General features: G+C 35.9%; 1 protein-coding gene and 1 long non-coding RNA gene across 2 annotated transcripts in view; both read right to left on the bottom strand.

Moving 5' to 3' along the window:
* LOC146317812 (uncharacterized) overlaps positions 1 to 19458 on the bottom strand; it is a 28597-nt gene extending 9139 nt beyond the window's left edge. Inside the window, exons 1-26 of the mRNA XM_084732924.1 lie at positions 19410 to 19458; positions 14322 to 14374; positions 14198 to 14224; positions 13959 to 14027; positions 12773 to 12826; positions 12091 to 12171; positions 11738 to 11794; positions 11592 to 11648; positions 11452 to 11517; positions 10286 to 10363; positions 9570 to 9620; positions 8378 to 8482; positions 6727 to 6795; positions 6538 to 6603; positions 6311 to 6382; positions 6142 to 6204; positions 5965 to 6036; positions 5632 to 5700; positions 4570 to 4641; positions 3379 to 3438; positions 3163 to 3219; positions 2297 to 2365; positions 2028 to 2099; positions 1609 to 1674; positions 1455 to 1526; positions 1104 to 1163 (exon numbers count right to left, since the gene is read on the bottom strand). Coding sequence (XP_084589050.1) covers positions 1104 to 1163; positions 1455 to 1526; positions 1609 to 1674; positions 2028 to 2099; positions 2297 to 2365; positions 3163 to 3219; positions 3379 to 3438; positions 4570 to 4641; positions 5632 to 5700; positions 5965 to 6036; positions 6142 to 6204; positions 6311 to 6382; positions 6538 to 6603; positions 6727 to 6795; positions 8378 to 8482; positions 9570 to 9620; positions 10286 to 10363; positions 11452 to 11517; positions 11592 to 11648; positions 11738 to 11794; positions 12091 to 12171; positions 12773 to 12826; positions 13959 to 14027; positions 14198 to 14224; positions 14322 to 14369 — 1632 coding nt within the window. The 5' untranslated portion in view covers positions 14370 to 14374; positions 19410 to 19458. The remainder of the gene's footprint in view (positions 1 to 1103; positions 1164 to 1454; positions 1527 to 1608; positions 1675 to 2027; positions 2100 to 2296; positions 2366 to 3162; positions 3220 to 3378; positions 3439 to 4569; positions 4642 to 5631; positions 5701 to 5964; positions 6037 to 6141; positions 6205 to 6310; positions 6383 to 6537; positions 6604 to 6726; positions 6796 to 8377; positions 8483 to 9569; positions 9621 to 10285; positions 10364 to 11451; positions 11518 to 11591; positions 11649 to 11737; positions 11795 to 12090; positions 12172 to 12772; positions 12827 to 13958; positions 14028 to 14197; positions 14225 to 14321; positions 14375 to 19409) is intronic.
* Positions 769 to 1015, bottom strand: LOC146317813 (uncharacterized). The gene is made up of 2 exons (XR_014771684.1): positions 938 to 1015; positions 769 to 841 (listed from the first exon to the last, which is right to left on the bottom strand). It is a non-coding gene; the product is annotated as an uncharacterized LOC146317813 (long non-coding RNA).
* Positions 19459 to 22965: the final 3507 nt, after the last annotated feature.

The raw sequence follows: 22965 nt of genomic DNA, 5'->3' as shown, positions 1-22965 counted from the left end.
TACAGAAGTTAAATAATGCACTGCTGTGGACAGGGTAAGCAGCAAAATATATTTTAGCCAGTTACAAAAAAGGCTTAACTAAAATAATCAACACCAGTTTGCGCTATATTTAGAATATTTTCAGCACTTTACCTTGCCTTTAGACAGCCTTTTCCAATGGAAAGTCACCATTATACAAGTCAAATATGGATCTGTCCAAACCAACCAAAATCCATTAGTAAAATCAGTAATTTTACCTTGCAGAACACGGGAGCTGCTGGTCTACCGCTGCTTTATCTGTTAGCTTGTTTGTGTTACTGTATGACTTTGGTGAATCCTAATTTGCCTTTTAAAACAACAAAGTCACAAAATAACACAAACAAACTAACCAATAAAGGCAGTTGCAGACCAGTAATTCCCATGTTCTGCAAGGTAGAAATTATTGATTGCACCTATGGAGTTTGGTTAAGGAAGAGAGAATGCTGTTTGGCTTATATTGTGTCAATTTTCCACTGAAAAAGGATGTTTGATAGCGAAGTAAAGTAGTAAAATGATTCTAAATATAGCGTACACTTGAACTGGTTGACTGGTGAACTGGTATTGATTTTGCTTAAAGTGGCTGAAATATGTTTTGTTCCTGACCCTGTCCACAGCAGTTCATTGCCTAGCTTCTGTATTGGTACTCCTTTCTGTTTCTCCAAACAGGGGGCAAATTGACGACCATCTCATCTCTGTGCCTCACACAACTCCACGTCTAATAATCTGGACTACACCTGTAAGACTGAATTACCTTTGGTGCAGTAGCGTCAGACAGATTCTCACAGCTACCAGATAACTGATTTTCACTGTTCACCTCCAGCTCCTGAATTCAAACCAGAAAAGAGCAAATATAAATATCAACTCCATCCTTCTTTGTAGCTGAAGGAACTAATTACACATCCAAGAAACACCCATTCACCTGCGACGCTGATGTTTCTTCAGACGCTTTAGGAGTCTTTTTCCGGAGTCCACCAAACAATCCTCCACTTTTCTCCTGATGAGATAGACAGGAAAAGGTTTTACAATACTTACAAATCAAAGTGCTGTTTGTTGAAAAGTCATTAATTATCTTTTAACTCACTGACCTGTTTGTTCTCTGATAAGTTCTCGTTGCTCTTTGAGAGTTCGTTGTTGGGAGACTCGTCCTGTCAAAAGCGATCAAAGGTTTTAAAATAGTTGTGGTTGTGGTAAGAAGTAAATGTTGCCTGGGGACACTAAATAAATTACTGTTATCTTCATGTTGATAAAAAGGTTTTCTGTAATTTGTGTGACACCATTTTACAGAATATTTATGGCAAATGCTTTGTTGACTATCAATTATAAGAAATTAGAATTCGATGCAAAATGTTTTTTAAAAAAAATACTGGATCTGCACAAACAACTTGTTTGTTTTTATTCCTAATTTTCTAGCAAAACTGAATGAATGACACTTGTACCTCTTCGGGTTGAGCAGCCTCTGCAGGTTTGGGAGTTTTCTTGAATATTCCACTGAATATTCCTCCTTTTTCCTACAAAACACACATATTTAGACAATGAAGTCTTCACGTAAAGTTATTCAGGACAACTATATAAATGATACATTAAAAACACCTTGGTGCTGCTCTCGGACGGAGCTTCACTGCTGCCTGAGAGCTCGTCATCTTGAGGCTGTTTTTCCTGAGAAAAGATAAAATCAGATCCTGTGACACTGCAGATCTTTTACATTTCATCAGAAACAGTGAAGGGCCACTGAGCGCACACACTTTTCTTTACAGGTAAGGCAGCAGCTTCAAGGTGTTTCACAGGTAACACAAGTTAAATTAATTCCAGGATCTTAACAAGATTTCCACCTCTGCTTCTTTTTTATGATGGAAACCTAATTTTTTCATTTTTCTGCAATTCAAACCATCAGCCGTCAAGTCACAAGTCTACTGGCTTTACAGTTTGGACAAATAAACCTTCAAAACTGAACAACTGATTTCCTGTTTAAGAATATTAAAGAGATAAGTGAACCAGAAAACTCTTCTTACTTCCTCTGTAGGAGGACCGTCTACAAGTCTGGTTGACTTCTTGAATTTTCCACTGAACGTACCACCTTTCTCCTGAAACACAGAAAAACTGAGGTTTATTTCATACTTAATATTTACATTCCCTCTTCTAGACATAGAACATATGGATATATGGAAAATGATATAATGATATGTTGCTCTTTTAAAAATCATCTGTCATCTTTCAAATAAGGTGAATAACAGACAGATTTTCAATTATGCCAGAGAGTGTTTTTACAACAAAAACTGACTTTTGTGTTGGCGGCTTCAGACAGACCGTCGTTGCTGGCCGAAAGATCTTTCTGTGCCGACTGATTCTCCTGAAAACAAGAATCAAAGCTGTCAGAAACAAAGAGCAGCTCCACGGGAAATCACAGAAAGGGATATGAGAGAAGGAAACATGCTTCAGTGTTTGTCGTGCTTGTCATATTTTTACTTCTGCTCCTCTTGGTTTACAGCATTTGAGCACACTGATGAACATACAAGAACATGCATCATACTGGCTTGGCTCATATTGGTTATGCTGACATGGGGCTGCACGATTATAGCCAAAACGGTAAACACGATTATTATGATTAAGAAGATTGTTTAGTACAATTGTTGTGTTAAATTCTTGCTATTGTACAAATCAGTGGATCAAAATAATAATAATACTCACACTGCATCTCCTACAGCAAAAATACAAATAAAACTGTACCTTTTTTTTTTTTTTTTTTTTTAACCTAAAATTAAATCAACACTCAAGATGTCACAAAAACTACTTGGTTACAGGAGAGATGCTTTCTGATATAGATCAGTAAAGGGACTGCATGAGTCAAATGAGGAGTACCTCATCTCCTCCAAATAAAGACACCAGATCATTTAGCCAAGTAGATTTCAATTATTTCTTGTAGCTTTAGTCAAACAAAACATTGAAGCCTGCTGGATCTCCTGACAAGTTTTCCCCTTCTTTTTTTTTTGGGCCAAATTCCAATTGACTGAAAACCACACCCAACAAACCGACACTGTGCCAGTAGGATTTTGGAGTGCATCCAAGTCAGAGTTAGACGGTTTTGTTGTCTGTTCAGATAACATGACAACATGCATGAAAACTACACTTGTGTTTGAGCAGCTGTACCTCTCCAGGTGTTTTAGGAGTCTTTTTGAGGAGTCCGCTGAACAGCCCGCCTCTCTCCTGCAGAGAGCAGAAAACACGTTAAAGCAGACCGATTAATTACTTCAGAACTGGGAATCTTATCTTCCATCTATGGAGCTTTACATATTCTTTCTCACACTTGTTTTCATGTTAGTCATGGTGACTCATTCTGTGGATGAGTGAGGAGTGAGGACTCGCCTTGTTCTCCGACAGGCTGTCAGTGCTGGCAGAGAGCTCACCCTGCAACGACTCTGCACCCTAAATACGACAAAAATGTTACTCAGCCTGTGTGAACATAAATACTGAGTGCATGAAACCGGTTACTGACACAAACAGGTTCAGGCAGGACGTCTGGAGAACCTGCAATTCATTGGATTCAAGGATTCAAAAGCAGTCGTGGAATGTAACTAAGTACATTTACTGAAATACCGTACTGTATGTAAGTACCAATTCTTACCTGACCATTTTATAAAGTATTATATTTCCCCTCCACTATAAACAAGAGGCCATTTATGTGGCCATCAACCTGTATAACTCCTCCTCCTGTTGCAGGGACAGCTGAAACATCAGACACTGAGAACAATAATACCCACAGTCTGCACAGTATTACTTTTTCAACATTATGTGCAATGTTGATTATGTGCAATATTACATTCCATATTTTTTACAATACTACGTTCATTATCAGGTGTAGTATTACTTTTTATTACTTTTAATGTCATTGCCAATACTTTTTTTCTGTTTTGTTTTTTCATTTACTCCTTATACACTTTGTATTTCACATATAACTTTATATTTAATATTTTATTGTTTTATTCTATGTTACTGTAAGTTAGGAGCAATCTCTGACACAAGAATTACCTTTGAGACTGATAAAGTTCTATCTAATCTTACCTCAATCTTTACTTTTTACAGCTTTAGTTACAAATTACTTTTCAGATTACATTTTTTTATACCCTACCTGTCCAATGAAAACCATGTGTTTCAACTATCGAATTTAGTTATTTTTCTTTTTATTTGAATTTTATGATAAACTGTAGAATTTTATAGCCTGAGAGAATTCTCCTTGTTCTTGAAAAAAAAGAAAGAAAAACATTTCACAACATGAAAAAAGTTGACTTTTTAGAAATAAGTGGTTACACCACAAACATATAAGATCTCACAGAATATGATGTGTCTCTGCTTATTAAACTTAACAGTATGTAAAGTAGGTAAAATTAGCTCAAACTGGAACATTCACAGCAATAAAACTTGCACATTAATGCAGCACTGATATTAATCCAAAATAGTAAAATATTGACAGGCAATATTGTATGGCAGAATGAGTACGTTTACTTTTAATACTTTAAGTGCATTTTTCTGCAGACATCAAGTATATAAATGTTTTACCTCCTCCAGTTGGGGGGCCTCTGACAGTTTAGGAGATTTCTTGAACATGCCGCTGAAAACGTTTCCTTTCTCCTGAAACACAAAGAAAAAAAAAAACCTCACTGTCAAAACCTCACTGGTCGCCTTGTGAGAATGCTTTGGCTCAAAATGTTTCACTGAGAAAATACAGAAAGAAATAGGTGAAGGTACAACATTGTAAGAAACAAAAGATTGTTTTAAAGAAAATCTACCATATAAACCTTTTTTAGGGAGAGTATGAAAATAAGTTTGGGGTGATGAGGTCAGAAAAATGGGAAATTTATTTGGGGGCGCAGGGGAGGGTCTTTAGCCTTTTCTTGTCACAGAGTTAGTGAGATTTACTAAGAAAAAGACCGAAGTTACATGAAAATAATGCCTTTTGGGTCCACCATGGACTAATGAACTGTAAGTCATCTTTCACCATATGCAGAGGACAACTATCATATGTCTGTATTAACTAGTTAAGTTAGCTAGTAGGAGCTTAACATCAAATTTGTGAAAAAGTAGACATAGATCTTCAGAGTTAATGGAGATTATAATGGGGTTTTTTTTTAGCTTTTTTTTTTAGCTGATCATCATTGCGACATCAGGTGACACTGACGTCAGGCGACATCACCTTCAAAGCAACAAAAACACACAGGAACAATGGAGGATATTCTTATCTTTTGCATTCCTTCCTTTAGGAACCAAACAAGCGTCTGCACTTCTTTAATTGACCACAGTGTGGTTTGATGGGCTGCCATTTTTAAAAATCTGGGTCGTGTTGCACAAGTGACGATTCTATTGATAAACCTCTTTGACAAATCAGCAGTTCAACTCTCTTGGAACCTCGACCAAGGTGATAGCAAAAAAGCATCAGGTACTAGGTAATATCCACAACTGTCAACAACTGAAAACAAAAATCAAATTTAAAAAAATTATTCCAAGCAAGTTGAGCCAAGCTATATTATACGGTGCAGTGAAAATATGGCAAACGTAAAGGGGACGATTCAAACAAGATAAGATCCAGCCCCCTCCTCAACGCAATCATTTTGAGTTCCTCACTTTTGTGGTGTTGCTCTCAGACTGAGTCTCATTACTCTCTGATGGGTCCGTCTGCAGCGACTGTTTATCCTGAAACAAAGAGCAGTTACAGTATCTCAGTGATATGATCAATGAACAGAAACCCAACAAGTTAACATCTCTGACAATGATCTCTTTAACTTTGTTTGCCTTCTAGTCTTTTTAAACTGTTTGTTTTAGCTGCACCAACATGTTCACAACCATGAACCTTTTTTATTTACACTCAGTTCACTTTCTGAATCACTGCTAAAAAAACAGGCTGACGGACGTTTTCAATGATCATTAAAGCGTCTAAAATGTGTGCAACATTTTTACCTGCCCAGGCGTTCCTTCACCAGGAATCTTAGGAGACTTGCGGAGGATCCCGCTGAAAAATCCTCCTTTCTCCTGGTGAAATCAGACAAATTCATTTACACTGTCATCAGTGACATGATAATAATGATAATGCCGCTGTTATAACCCAGTCTCTCTGCACACAAACACTGAGCTCACCTTTGAGTTTTCAGACAGATTATCATTACTGCCTGACAGATTATCAGGTAGAGACAGCTGGTCCTAAAAGACAAAATGAACTAGTTCAGTATTTAATCATCAGGCCACGAGATTAAACTCATGATCTCACCTGAAATTAGATGATTTGATTTTTAATAGTTGACGTCACCTCATCAGTCTGAGCAGCTTCTGCTGGCTTTGAAGATTTCTTGAACATCCCACTGAATATTCCTCCTTTTTCCTGAAACAGACAAAAGCACAAGCTCAGTTATAGAAGATTTATTCTGGTCAAAGTCGGGTCAGTGAGGGACAATCTTCTAGTCTGTGTGTGCACAGTAATTAAAGATAACGTTATCTTTTCTGTCACAGCAGGTACTGTGACGCAGAGCTGCTCACCTTGCTGTTGTTTTCAGACAGACTGTCACTGCTGGCAGAAAGCTCACTATGAACACTCAGACTGTCCTGAAACACCAACGTGGTGTGACAGAAAGTCAGAAACCACACACAAAACAACTTATTAAAAATATCAACACAAAGTTTTCTGAGTTGTATTTTAAGAAACAGGAAGTCAGTTTTGTCCCTCACCAGTGCAGGTGTCTCATCTGTTGTTTTATGGGATTTTTTAAGGATGCCAGAGAAGAAGCCTCCCTTTTCCTGTAAAAAAAAAAATAGTACAGTACACTTAATGATGAATGCTTTTCTTTTTTCTTTATGTTTGTGATAAAACAAGTAAATATAAGCAAAACAGAACATCATCACCCTAAAGCCAAACCAACAAACTAGAATTACCACCTTGCGGTCATATGTCTCCATCAACCAGTCAAGGCATTTTTGAGATTTTGTGATCACAATAATGGGATAGACAAACTGAAAAAATAATGCCTTTGGCCACAGTTCCAATTTAAAATTTTAATACTTGTTTTTTAGGCCCTACATAGTCTGGCACCTCTTGAACAAGCTTGTGAGTTATGAACCAGCTAAACCCCTCAGGTCATCTGGAACAGGCCGTCTGGTCTTGATCTTGTTAGTTGTGCCCAAACACAGTTGTCTTTTAAAATAAAGTGAAAACATTCCTTTTTATTTTTCTTTTAATTTTTTATTATTTACTTTTACGGATCAGTTGCTCAGCTTAATTATTTTACCTTTTTGTTCCTACTTATGGTTTTTAAGTCACGTTTAACTCATTGTTATAAGTTTGTTTTAATTTTGTTTACTTATTTCAGATGTTTTATCCTTATTCTATCTACAAAGTCTTTGTAGCTGCGCACACTCCATCAAATACATTGTGCTTCCAACTGGAATAAAATGTGCTCTATAAATAAAGTTTTGCTTGCTTTCTTGCTTGATTTAATGAAATCAGAAAGTTCATAGCGACACTGGGGGACCTGATCAATATTTATAGATACTGTTGAGTGGTTTAAACAGCTGTCTGATGAGATAACGGCATAAAGGGAACAAAAGACTTCCCTTTCCCAGACCTTCAGAGTTTAAAAGTTTAAAATGTTGAATACAGTTTAATGTTGCCTGCAGACAGTAGGCCTGTCGTTCACTGCAATGTGCCAGAAATAATCGCAATAAACAATATTACTGTCGGAGTAAGACTGTTTTATGTTACTGATATAGTGATAATATAATTGCATAATAATGCAGGTACAGCCTTTCCAGAAGCAATGAATTTTTATAACATTTGGACATTGGAGTTGGAATGTAAAAAAATAATTAAAATATCCTAAACAAATAAAATTAAACCACACAACCCAAAACAATTCATAAAATGGATCTCGGGCTATCTTAACAAATACTGCACTTCTATAAATATTAAACATTTGGCACAAAATGTTCGTGACATTCTTATTTAAACACAACAGGAAAAACTGAGGTCAACAAAAATGATTCATGAGTTCATGTCCATAAATTTTACAATAAATTGATAACATAATTATTGTGACAGGCCTAACAGACAGCTAAAGTGTGCACTATTAGTGAACACTATGAAGATGTATATAAATAAGAAAATAATGTTGCTATGTGGATATCCCAGTGTTTATTGTGCATTAAAAGGAAGCATAGGAAGCATTTATGTAAATATCATTATCAAATATCATTTGATTTTTAGAATTAATTTCCACTTTTATGTTCCTCTGTCACTTGTATAGCAGACAAGTGATTGTGTTTATTTATAAAAAGAAGAACTGACTTGTTAATATGAGCTATTCTCTGTGAGTTATTCTCCTACCTGTTTGGGTTCTGCATTCTTTTCCTGCTTGTTTTGTTCTGCGGATTGTTCCTTTTCTGAACCTGCTTCCTCCATGCTGGGATCAGGAATCGGCTCTCTGCTGGCCTGAGAGAAGAGACGACAATCTTCAGCACCATATGATCATCCCTAACCAGACAGGAGAGGACACTGACATTCAAACTACGTGAATAAAATTTCTTAATGATCGTCCTATTACTTCCTGTCACCTCACCATCTACATTCACAGCTGCTTCATGAACACAGGAGGTTCAAGTGTAACTGCACCCCGAGGTCTCAGCTGCTCAGAGAGGTGGGCTGCCCACCTCTGATCAGAGGGCGTCCCAAACCCTCAACTCTATGTCAGCATTGGCCTTGCAAGATTCATTATAATCTAAAACAGGAGACGGCATGTTGAGTAATTTTCAACTAATGAAATGAAGATTTTTTCAAATTTGGTAAAAAATTTAAATTTTTAAGCTCAGTTTATACATATATACATATTTTAATGACCAGTACCTCTTTAAATTTACAATGAATACAAAAGAGCATATATCTTAAAAAATGGAAGTCACTTTATTTGTTTGTGAATCTGTAGGTTTTGAATGCTGACAGTGAGATCATCTTTTCTGTGTTTTAATAGTACGATTTATGCCTTTTATTTATATTGGTGAGTTGACAGCACAGAGATGACAGGAAGTGAGAACAGAGAGGGATGCAAACTGGACGCAAACGTTGCAGTTCACATAAAGCACCTAATCCCCTGAATCACCCGGAGAACTCTGTCAGTCAGATAATCATGTTGGGATTCTGATCAATCCCTGGTAGTATACCATACAGTAAAAACTAAAAATTGATCCTGATTAAGAAAAAAATTCAAGGATAAACTGCATTTATTCTTGAACACGGATGGGGTCAAAGTACTGGTAAGGCCATGTAAAGCTGAGGCTGAATTACAGTGAAGAATGATGAAGCTGAGCCAAAAAAAAAAACCCAAGGGAAAATAAAAGATCAAATCATTTACAATGACTCATCCAGTCTGACAAACAACAACAAATTATAAATGCAGTTACCACCAACACCAACACCACACAAGTGATTGTATTTTCATGTAAAAAGTCACCAGTAGACCAGATGCTTTAAAATACTGCAGCCACCACCAGGACAAAACACCAAACCAGACGGTGCTTCATACCTTTGGTGACGACTTGATTTGCAACCCTTTCATTACTCCCTTCAGACCAACCTGTTGGTCACAATCACATCAGTCACATGTTGCAAACCAACTGATAACATCAACAGTGGAACACACACATACACACACACACACACACACACACACACACACACTTGGGCTGGGCAACATGGTCTGAAATTAATGTCACAGCTTTTTTTTTTTTTGCTTTTTGGACAGTGATGGCATTATATCACAGCGGTTTGGTTTTTAACTTTTGGGAGGAGTCAAGTTTCAGTGTACATCCATGTCTGTTCAGGCTCATATATGTAGTGAAAACTATATCTGTTTTGTCATAACTAGCTTTTGAATTCTCGACTTATGTCCATAAATATGTTTTCTGAGGTCACTGTGACCTTTCACCACTAAAATCTCATCAGTTCACCCTTTAGTCAGAGTGAAGTTTTGTACCAAGTTTGAAGAAATTCCCTCATGGTGGTGCTGAGGTATCATGGTCACCAGTATGGGATGGACAGACGACTTAAAATCATAATGCCTCCAAGCACAGCTGTCGCCGCTGCTGAGGCATAAAAACCCAAAGTATATTATCTATAGGTACAAGAGTCAGATGTGATTTTAGTCCTAATCACCCATGTCTTGGCACAAACTCACACTGGTGTACCACTCACCCTAACACACACACACACACACACACACACACACACACAAAAACATACTGGTTTGCTTGAAGGAGCCTGTTTGGCTGGGATATCATCAGTTTTTTCCTCTTTACCGCAGTCGTCCATCACGTAACTCTGAAGAGAAAAGAAAAGTCAGACAAAAACTCAACAACTTCTAAGTGAAAAACACATTCTGCTTTATAAAGATACTGCGCTGAGCAGATGGGCTTTAAAACACTGTATTAATATGTCATTTTTCTTCTATTTGATCAATTTAAATACCATCTTTCATCTGATGACAACGACGTAGAACATCAGCTGACATGGACTGATGCTGATACACAGTAAGATAAATATAAAGTCTATAAAGTATGCAAACCTTTAGATTATTTCCAGATAAACATTTTAAACAAAGTTGTCTGTGATTGTAGAAGCTGCAGTTTTTGTCATGGCTGGTCAAATGACTTTTTATGGATGTTTATGGATTTGTCTGCCAAGTTGTTATACCAGGACAGACTGTGTGAATCCACCACTGACACATAATGCTACAAACAGTTAGTTAGCAAAATGCATATTTTCAGAAATATGTGTTTTATTTTTGTCAAACAAACATAATAGTATTAGAAAGGAAGGGTACCGAAACAGGCCCTGAGGCCACTAAAAAGAAAATGTACTTTTTGAATACTTGAGGTATTTTCAAAAGTATGCAAGCTAATACTTACTTACTGTAATACTTAAAAGGTCCAACATGAATGATTTATGGGGGTTTATTGGAAGACTGTGGCAGAAATGGAATATAATATTCTGAGTATGTTTACATCACTTTATAATCATGACAATATAATGGAGAAAATGAGAATCATTATGTTCTGTTACCTTAGAATAAGCCATTTATATCTACAGATATTTTTATTTGTTTTTTTTTTTAGTTTGGCCACTATCAGAGGTTCTCTTACACACCTGGAAGGGGAGGGTGAGGCAAAGTGCTTGCAGACTGCAAGCTCACCACTAGCTGCCACTAAACCCTGCACACTGGTCCTTTGACTTAAAAATTCGACTCACTCGTCTTCACTTGTATTGGAGTAATATTTGACCAGGAGTATCTAAACTTTGACTATAGTAATGAATTCGTGTTCTTTGTCCACCTCTGCATATAATACTTGAACATCTGTGTGCCTGTTATATAATTATCAGTGCAGAAGAGCTACAGCTGCATCACTTACAGTGAACGAAGATGTTTTCTCTTTTTGGCTCCGTCGAAACATACCAGTCTGGGCTGTCTGATGACTCTACGAACAAAGCACATATAAATGAAGAATAAGACATTTTATATGCTGAATTATGCCAGCTGCAGCTGAAATACCTGTTTGAAGTCTGCTTCATCTCTGGAAACATCTGATTGGTTATTTTTTCTTGAGCTCTGATGAGGAAGAGGAAAGATGTGAGCTCATCAATTCATAAAAACAAGGAAGAAGGAAAAACATATTCAACTGTAAGTCGTTTGTGTACCTGTGTGTCCTCAGCCTGTGCTCTCCTGCGTTGACTGTATCTGGTGGCACTCATTTCCTGCACACACACAAAACACCCAGGAGGGCACAATGACGAAAGATATTGGAAAGAGGAACAGAAATATGAAACCTCTGTGATTCTTAACGGTAAAATGTTCTCACACTAAACCACAGACTCAAAAAGTTGCTGACTCACTGTAATTTCAATTAGAAATCTTTGCTGACATGAAACAAACACACATTCACACAGTACTTAATTATCGACTCTGTACTGGCCTTTAAATATGAGAAAGAGTTGAAGTTGAGTGCATTGATTAGTATTATTATATATTGGAGTATTTGGGTGTCCTGTACCTCTTTTGTAGGTCTTGGTGGAACCAAAGGAGTCTCGGATGGCTTCTGTTTTGTCTCGCTTTGTGTCAAGTTTCTATTAGCCTGATACACATGGAAAAAGTCTTGATATAAAAAAAATTGATATCACACTATTTGGATGCACCACGTGTATGAATGCAAAAGTAGGCAGAACATTGGGTAAAATCAGTATCATACTAAATAATAAGAGTGTTTTTAGTATGAATATATATATCAAGATATGGTTTCACATGTAAACTCACATAATAAATCATTCTCCACTGCTTTACCTTGCTGCCACACAGCCTTTTCTGATGATACATCTTATATAACGGCAGTTTCCCTTCAGACAAGGCTGTCTGACAGCAAGGTAAAGCAATGATAATGTTCTAAATATAGTGTACACTTAAACTAATATTGATTTTTTTTTTTTAGGTGTCTAATACATAATACATTTTGCTGCTGACCCTGTCCACAGCAGTACATTGCTTAGTTTCTGTGCTGGTGTACCTTGCTGAAAAACTGGGGTCATATCAGTCAATCTCATGTAGGTAACAAACTGACTATTGATAAGTACCTCATTCAGCCCCACTTTAAATAATCTGAAGCGCTAAGCAATCACAATGCCCAGTTTTACGTTTTTAAATCTAAGAACATATAACAAAATATATTGCACAGTTAGTACCTCATTGTTTGTTGTTGCTGCTTTTTTCATCCAATATTGTGTCTGACTCAGTTCCTGCACAGAAAACACAAATCTGTTTCAAATTGTTTTTATTTCCTCTCCTGTTTATTTAGTGACTCTTGTAAAACAAATCATGAAGCTCTATGAAAAACTTTGATAATGCAAATTGAAAATGGAGAAAGTTTTGTTTTCTTTAAATTCATTTTTACAGCTCGATGAGTTTTAATACTGTTGTGCTGAAGCTGCCAGTGGCCAATAACAGAAGCCAGCTTGTATCAGTATTCATTATCATTAAAAGTGACTATTGATTTGGATTTGATGGTTTACCCCTCAGGTTTCCTCTTCACAGAGTCAAATCATCTCCACTTGAATCCAGACTATTTCATTTACTTCAATTTCACCAGATCTTTAAGAAATTTTGGCTCAACACACCAGCTGAGGCAGGTAAACGTCTATGTAACGATGCGTAATTAACAGGGATGTAAGTCACATCACAGTTCATCACAGTACGATATTAAATTGATTCTTTGGACAAGGATGATATTTACTGATATCAGTCTGCCATAATCAGATGTCCATTTAACATATTCAGTTACATTCATGTCAACTAACAAAAAAAAAAAAAAAACTAAATTATGATCCAACAATTTTATGACCGAACTCTTCAAGACATTTGTGACAAAGACCTGCCACAGGAACATGGGAATATCATCTTAAAGACGATGATATAGATTGATGTATCAGTACTCCCTTTGTAAAAGATGGCCAAATGTGTGAAAAACACCAACAATTAATATTTAAAACAGAGAAGTTTTTGTTCTCTTTCATTTAATTTTTTACAGCTTATATCAGTTCTGATATAGTTGTGCTGAAGCTGCCAATTGATAATAATTGCAGCAAAGTGAATCGCATGAATATTCAATATCTTTTTAAGTGACTATACGCATTTCCAAAATGATGGGGATTTAATCAATTATCCCCAGTTTTCCTCTTCAAAGACAGGAATAAATCTCTCCACTCAAAACCCAGACCCATTAATTTACTTCAATTTTACCAGATCTTTAAGAAATTTCAGCTCATCACACCTGCTCAGAGGTAGGTAAACTGTGGAATACATAAATAATTGCATTATAGAAACTAAAGGAAAACACCACTCAATGAAATATCAGTAGTATTTTCTGCTTACTGTGCCTGTAGGTCGTGGAGGCACCAGAGGAGTTGGTTTCTCCAGTTTCTCTGGTTCATTTCTTTTTCTCTGTAAAGACAGTTTGGATAGTGTGTTGCCTTGCTATGAAACCCTGAAGTCATATATTAAAAACCTGCTGATGTCACTGTACATATGGCAAACAGTTTCAAACAAACAAAAACACAAGCAAACACACGATTCAGTCTGTCACGTGGCTAATCAAAGGTTTATTACAGTACCTCTGCAGGCTTTGGAGGAGGTTGAGGCTGTGAACAGAGACAGAACATGTGACACTGTAAGACCTGAGTGTGTATTGTACATATTGCATAGTATATTTCCATTTATAAATGTGAATGTTCTCACCGGCTTGGGTCTCTTTTTGACTTCGGGCTTCACCATACACGCCTCCATCCTGCCTGAGAGTGACAGAGGCAGAGAAAAAGTGTAACCAGGACCAATCACACACAGGTTTGTGCTGGTTTGGAAACAGAGCATTTACACTCTGAATGTCTATTTAAATGTCAACTGGACCACATAGAAATACGTGACAAACAGTCACCAACTTCCTCCGTTCTTCACAGCATACATACCTTATGACATGTCTTAACAGGAAAAGCGCAGGTGTAATTAATAACAGTGATAATACCTGTATTCCACTCAGGCCAGCTGCTGTGTACTAATTCAATAATACATCCTGACAGTATATGTACTATAGATCAAGGGGCCTTTTTAAGAGCTGCAACGTTGATATCAAATAACAGGTGAACACTGATTTAATTAATGACATTAATTAATGCCGGGTTTCATTTGGTGTTGTAGAGCCTTTGCACAATAGCAGCACCCTGATTCTGTCATCAAGTTGGAATTAAAGCTGGAAAACTGAGTTTTCTGAAAGCTGATATAGCTGACTTGACACCAAATAACACTGACTACTGATAACCACACTAGAGCTACAACAATTACTCAATTATTTAACTAATTGCCAACTATTTTGATCATCAATTAATCAGTTTGAGTCATTTTTTTAATTAAAAGAACAGTCCAGATTCTCTGACTTCAGCTTCTTAAGTGTGAGTATTTTCTGGTTTCTTAACTCCTTGACTGAATATCTTTGGATTGAGGACAAAACAAAACAATTTTTCTGACATTTTATAGACCAAACAACTAACTGATTAGTGGAGAAAATAATTGACAGATTAATAAATAATGAAAATAACTGTTAGCTGCAGCCCTAAACAAAAAAAAAAAAACACTGCTGCTTCAAATTAGCCAGGGTCCAACGTTCAGTCTGACTAAACACAAATTTCATGGATATGGTGTTATTATTATTATTAGTATCAACACAGCACTGTATTTTTAACCCTCACACTCACAAGTCTAAAACATGTGAATCTTTTCCCTCTTTAACATCTGTACAATACAATATAAATACAGCATAAAAGTAAAGGGCTTTTTTTTTTTCAATTTTGGCAGCTGTCCAGGATTTTTCCTTTAGCTGCTAAAATATGCAAGTGGCAGGAGAATTTTTCCACTCACCAGCCACAGAAACAATAATGCTCTATTGAGTGGCTGATCAAACTTGAACACCCACAGGTGAGTCACAGGACAGTTTATTTGGGTGGCCAAATAAATAATGGAAGAAATTCTACAAATTAAATTTTTTATCTGCAGTACACTTTTTAGTATTTAAAATGTGTGCAATGTTTCACTAATGACAGGAAAAAGTAAATGAGAGCCTCAATTCACTTATTTTGAGGTTCAGTAGGCCAAAATGTCCTATAGTGTTTTCCTGATTAGAGGAAATAAAAACAATGAGATGACCTGTTAATGGCCTAAATGCATTTATTTCTCATTTATAAAGTATTTAATATGTGTATTTGTTTTCAACAACATGCGCCATGATAATACAAGGTTATGTAGAAATGACAGTAAAAATGAACAGGAATGTTAATTTTTGCACAAATTAACTCTCTCTTCTAAAGATTAACTCTTCTAATTAAATGTAATTAACTCTTCTAAGGGTGTATTGATAAGAGTATTGTGAAATGGGTCACAAGAGTTTGTCATTTTTAAAATATGGGTTGACAGAAAAGAAGTTTGAGAAACACTGCTTTAGATTGTTTGTGGATGACAATGGCCACAAAAAGTTACTCTGTCGCATGGAGCTGATACGATTAATCAATTATCAACTTAATCGCCAACTACTTGGACAATGAGCAAAGTATAACAAACCAACTCCTACTTATACCTGGTTACAACATGCAAACTAAATACAAGTAATCTCGTCTTTCATCGGTGGTGAAAGACGTATTCAGATCCCAGACTTCAGTAAAACAAGAAATACTACAAGAGCTGAGACTAGTTTTTAGTTGATTGCTCAATCAGTTAGTTTTTGTTTTTAAGCCAAAGTGGCAAAAAAATTCCAGCTTTTAAAAACACAAATAGTAATGGTGATTTTTCTGATCTTCTGTGATAGAAATTAAAATACGTCTTATCGGGTTTTGCACAATTTTCATTATTTTATGTTTAATTTTTTAGATCACATGAATAATTATGTAATCAGGAAAATAATTATTAGTAGCAGCCCTAAATACCAAAACCAAAAATGTAAAAGCGCTGCATTCAAAAGTATTCATAAATACTCCAGTATCAGCCATGATGGACTTAAGTTCAGAACTTAAAGGGACAGTTCACTGTAAAATCAAAAATACATATCAATCTAGATATTTCTGGTCACAACAGGGTCTGTGGATTGTTTTCAGTGACAAGGTCATGATTTCTGGAAAGAGACATTAATATTTTAAAATTTCAAAGGGTTTTTTGTGTGTGCTTTGAGCACCACAAACTAGTGGTGAGTGCAGTTTACTCTAATTTAGAAAAAAAGCAGACATCTCACCAAAAAATCAGCAACTCACACTTAAACAAGTTAGATGGCTAAAAAGCCCTACAGACCAGAAGAAAAATATGCATTTCTTTTATTATTTTGGGGGTGAACTGTCCCTTTTAATAGCAATCCAGGTAAATTAATTAAATTTTAATGTAAGCCAAGATGCAGCACTCTGACTCTATTGGACCTGAAAATAACTTTAATTAGTATCATTGGTATCACCTGAGTTTAACCTGCTATTTCATATCAATGTGGCTGCCAACATCTGTAGCTGGTTATTTATAAAGATTTTGCAAGAAAAACATGATAAGCTTATAAATACGGTGGACTGCTATTATTTCCCCCTTATCATAGCTAACAGAGCCTGTAAACATCTCACAGCTGATCAGAAAAACAGTCTCTTGAGTAGAAAAAGTCATAAATTCAGGAAGGAGTACATGTTACAGTGGTCACTTACTGTACGACTCATTTGAAGAAGCACACATTTCCTAAAACAGCAGCCTGATGTGCTGAACTCAGCTCTGCTCTGACTGACTGGCTGACTGATTGACTGACTATTGAACATGACTACTGAATATTAACGTTAGCTTACAAACTGAAAACTGTTGGCTAACTTAAGCTAGCAGTTAACAGTTTAAAATGCACCCGTCGTTTAATCTGACGGTGAATTATAATTTATAAACGTCTAATGCTGATAAAACTAAATCACGCTGAGGTCGGACTTTCACCTACCGAACACCTGAAGACAGTTCAGAGAAACTTCACATCCCGTTTGCTCATAATAACATCAAAACAGATGGCTCCTTCACGACCACACAGTCCCAGGAGTTTTTAAAACTTCACCACACCCGCACAACACATCTGCACACGTGAGGCGTTCATGAGCTCCTCAAAAGCTCCGAAATCACAACACTTTAGTCAGATCCGACTGAAGCGCCTTGGTTTGTTTTTGTTATATACAAAATAGTCAGTAGCGTGATTTAAAAAAAAAGGGGGGTGAAAAAGGCTCCTCCACATATTTCTACAAAACAGGGGAGACTGGGGACGGTTGCAACAGTTTCTGCATTTCTCTTTGTTACTCAGAGACTATTTGAACAAGACCAAGCAGATCTTAATATATTAAACTTACTGCTTATTAACCACACCAATTAAAACTGATCACATATGACATATTATTCAGAATATTTATTTGAATGGAGGAGGTCAGATGTTGCAACTGACCTCAACCCTGGGGAACGTCGTAACTTATTACAAATACATTGAATTTCACTAATTAACTTTTGCTTTTGTCTCAATAAGCATAGCATTCTCAAAATACACATTATTTTACAATAACATTATTGAAATATTTATTTATTTAGTAATATTTATCAAATAACAACTATTATAGCTATTCATTCTCTATATCCCACAGGAAGAAACAAACAATTTGCAATGCAAGTATTTTTTTTTTTTATATGTATGATAATATATATTTTTTGTACAAAATTGCAGCTGGTTTAAAATCTAATTTATGTCACACTCCAGTGTGTGAACTATTCTAATATAATTGATAAATAAATAGATAAATAGCTAAATAAATATATATATATAAAAAATAAAAACTAGAAAAGCCCAGGATGTGTAATGGAGAAAAAATAAAAATGAATTCTGTCAAGATAACTTTATTATTATTAATTTATTTTATTTCATGTTATTATGTATATCTTATTTATTTTATGCATTGCACATGTGTGTATATTTATCCTTTTATTTTATTATGAATGCTGAGCATCTTTGGCACATACATTTATTCTGAAGTGAATTAAACTCTCTATCCTTACTTACTTCATTATGTGGTCAGATTTTAGACAACAATACTGTTCAGATTAGGTTCTTACATGCAGTTAAGACAATATAAAAATGGTTTCTAGGAATTCTAGGAAAATGTGTTTAATCCAAAAAAGGAATATTGATATAATTCTAAATTCAGTACCAGAACACAGGTATAGTATTGATACTACTGGAACGATCTGTATTTTCATTATACTGAGGTACAGTAACAAACTAAATGTCAAACTACACAAGCATCACATCAGAGAAAAACATGTCCAATGTGACTTTAAAAAAGGTTTGCAAAATAATAAAATGCAAGGACAAAAACAGCAAAAAAAATGCAGAAATGTGAAATAGAAACATACAATATTATTAATTTAGCCTAAGCAAAATGTAAAACAATAATATACACGTGACTGCTGATGCAGCTTTCTTCCTTTCCATCTTGACATCAGGTGATCCTGCACACTCTGCCTGTTCCCATGTTTCTCAACTGTATTTACCTTCATATGAGGTAATACAAATATTTCCGACACCACCCAAAGGCAACAGAACTTACAACTCGAACAAAGCATCTTAAACAAACCAAAACACGCCCTGAGAACTTAGGTGCCACAAATCTTCACAAAGAAAACACCTGTTGTATAAAAGAGACGATTTCCTGCCTCTTGGAAAATCTCAGTCACCAAACCTCTATCTGATAATTGTTTCAGAGATGGAAAAAGACATTAAGAAGTCGACTGTCTCACCTGGTTTTTCAGTTGGAGAAGATGCGAGGTCTGAAATCTTCTTCCTGAATGCGTGGTGGCTGAGAACTCACCTGGGAGTGGGGCGTGGCTAGTTTGAGGTCTACCTGCGTCTGTGGGAGTGAAAGAAAGGTTTTTATCAGCCGGTGTGACTCTGACTCATCAGTTTCATAACAACATGTAATTGAAAACTCAAACATGGTGGGAGTTGTTCCAAAAATAGAAAAGTTGATGCTGTGGGATGATACATTGCGACATCATGAGATGTGGAAAAAGATTTTCTGATCATATGACATCTATCGCCATGATTTTTTTCTATAGTAGATTTGTTGATTTAGCTGGTCAGTTATATTTTCCGAAAATGTTATCCCTCTAAATAATTATCAAACCAAAAGCTTTCCAAGGTTTATGTAGATTTATTGGCAGAATATGGCAGAAATTGAATATAATATTCAGTAATGTGCTTTCATTGGTGTATAATCACCAGAAAATAAGATGTTTTTTGATGATCTATGATCCATGTATATCTCAAGAGGGTGAGGTACTCGTTCATGGAGGCCACCATGTTGAATCACCATGTTTGTGTAGTTTGAGTTACAAGTGTCACTGGGTGCACTTTAAACACTGGTCCTTCACAGTGTGGGTTACTGGTTGGGTGTGGTTACCACTGCATTTCTACTGGGCACACATCTGGGTTCAAACTAATGTTATTTGGTGTAGACTGGACCAGAAACTCCCATGTTCTCAGAGGTAAAATCCTTTGTCAAAGGAGTCAGTTCCTCATTGGAGAGTTGGCTCAGACTAAGATTAGGCAGGAGCAGGTTTAGTTGCTCGTGTTTGAGTGGGACAACGGACTTGGATTTTTTTTAGTGATAGGTTTGCAGAATTTTCGTGATGGATGTCCAAGCATATTCACACCCAGTTTAAATCCAATATGAGAAGAAAACTCTAGATCACTAGCATTCCCAAAGTCCCAGAAAACAATACCAGACATAAACTTGGTGTCCTCTGTGGTAGCTACATATGCGATATAAAAGTGTTAGAGGAAAACATTAAAATTCAATTTATCCTCTGAAAAATCCTGTGCTCAAACTATAAAAAATATCCTGTAACCATGATAAGATTAGAAAAAAAAAATCTCAGTGTTCTTTATAGTGATTTTAGGTTGCAGTAGGTTTTGACTTATTGTTGAAAATGCTGATGTTTTATTTTGTGCAAACACCAGTAAATGACTCCAATATGAAGGTCTCCTCTAAAATCACAGCTGTGTAATGTCTAAACATTCAGTCAATCAGTGTGTCATTGTCAGGACTTTGGATCTCCCATAACATTGAACAGCTGTCACCCTAAATCTGTAAGTTAGTATCCATAATTCATATTTGACTCCATACAGAAAATCACTGAAAACCTCAGATACTAACTGTAATCTCACATGAATTCAACCCTCTTCCCCTAACTGTTTATACATAATCAAATTAGTATGTAAATTATCCATCATGTTAAAAAAAAATAAAGAATGACAGTAGTACCAAGACATTTGCTGCTAGCTGACTTACATCTACACTCGTGGAAATCAGTGAAGAAAAGTAAATAGCCAAGGACACTTTGAAAGAGAAGCTTATCTTGGTTATTAACTCGGCAAATAACAGCTCAGTAAATGCACAGTAGTTGTTAGCAGGAAATGAAATGTTTGTTCTGTGGCATACAGACTTTACAAAGTGCACAGATTGACAGAAAATGTTTTTCTGACCTTTAATTATCAATTTTACATTTACATTTATTACACATGGAGTTCTACAATATATTGCACATCAAAAGGTATTATTGAATGATCAACACCCAAAACAAGATGGAAAAATAAATATAAAGTTCATTCAACAAACGGCAGAGCTGACATCATCAGAGCTTACAGTACAGATCACATATCAAACGTTGACATAATAGTCTATAAAAAATAATGCCATGTTAAAGGAAATAAACAGTCTGACACATTCCAGTCGTCTAATAACGGATCATTTTAAACCTGGAAACCTTTCAAACACCTACTGTGACAAAAGACATGATTGTAAATCAGCTAGCAAAACCTTTTTCCCATTTGTTGTCACCTCATAAAAGTTGCACCAAATGTTCATAAGCTGAAACTTACTCTCACATTTAAGCGTGTTGACCAAGTGGAGATTTTCCAATCACTAAGTTAAAACATGCTCTTCTGCAAAAACTCTACTACTAACTAACTGCAATTAAATAATTATATTCAGTGCCAGCTTGCTTAACTAACAGAACCAACTGACCAAACACCATATTCTCCAAATTACAAAAAATGCTTAGACACATTACTAAAGTCTCTTGTAACTAAGATATTACTACAGTACAGTTGATAGCAGTTGGCATAGCCTCAGTTTTGAGAAGCAGCAGAAATACCAGCATGGAAGCTAAGCAACGCACGGTTTTGGACAGGGTCAGTAATGAAACATGTTTGAGCCACTATTTAAGAATATTTTCACCACTTTACCTTACTGTCAAACAGCCTTTTCTGATGGGAAACCTCTTTTATGTAAGTCAAACATTGCTCTATTTTGCTCAACCAAACTCCACTGGTAAAATCAGTAATAATACCTCCAAGGAGTTGCTGAACAACCACTGCCTTTGTCAGTTATTTTGCTTGTGTTATTGTGTGACTTTGATGTTTTAAAGGGTTAGTTTGGATTCACCAAAGTTACACAATAAGACAAACAAATTAACAGATTGAGGCAGCGGTAGACCAGCAATGCACATGTTCTACGAGGTAAAATGGTTGCTTTTGCCAAAGAAGTCTGCAGCAAGATATATTGGTTGAAGATTTTGAACTATGCCATATACTTTAACAGATAGTTTTTTTTAGATGGCTAAAATTAAATATTTTGCTACTGATCTTGTCCAGAGCAGTACATTGCTCAGCTTCCTCCACCGATACCCCTCTCTCCTTCCTCAAATTGGGGGCATGTTGACTGCCACAGTAATACACAGACTATGGATAAGTACCTCAGACAACCTGCTTTAAATAATCCAAACTATCTCTTTAATGTGCAAACCATCTTAGTGAGTCACTGGTTTGAAACTAGTAGCTAGTAAGAACTTAAGACACAATCTTAGTGATATATTGACAAACACCTGGTGTAACCTCATTCTTTTTCTTTGTCACTGTAATTTTGTCATTTAATTGGCTCTTTTGTCAAAACAATCTAAAACAAAGCTTATTATTACCATTCTTAAAATTGAGACCAATATCAAGCCAAATAAGACTTCTACTAAAACCACATTAGATTCAAAACTTTCCATTAAACAGCATAAGGAAACAGACTAATGAATCATATTTCTAAGGCATTATAAATAATAAAGGCACTAATCCCCATGAGTATTCACAATCCCTACACCTGGTCAGTAAAAGTCCCTGTGCTTCAATATGAACCAACACACTCTGAGGAAACTGAGAGCAAAAAACTACAGTCTAAATTAAATAATTTGTCTCTAAAACTGTACCAACCAAATGCATGAATTAGTTAAAACTTTGAATCCCATT

The sequence above is a fragment of the Lutjanus erythropterus genome, chromosome 12 (genome assembly GCF_056507025.1).
Source record: "Lutjanus erythropterus isolate fLutEry1 chromosome 12, fLutEry1.hap2, whole genome shotgun sequence".
Classification (NCBI taxonomy): domain Eukaryota; kingdom Metazoa; phylum Chordata; class Actinopteri; order Lutjaniformes; family Lutjanidae; genus Lutjanus; species Lutjanus erythropterus.
This window is presented reverse-complemented; position numbering and strand designations above follow the sequence as displayed.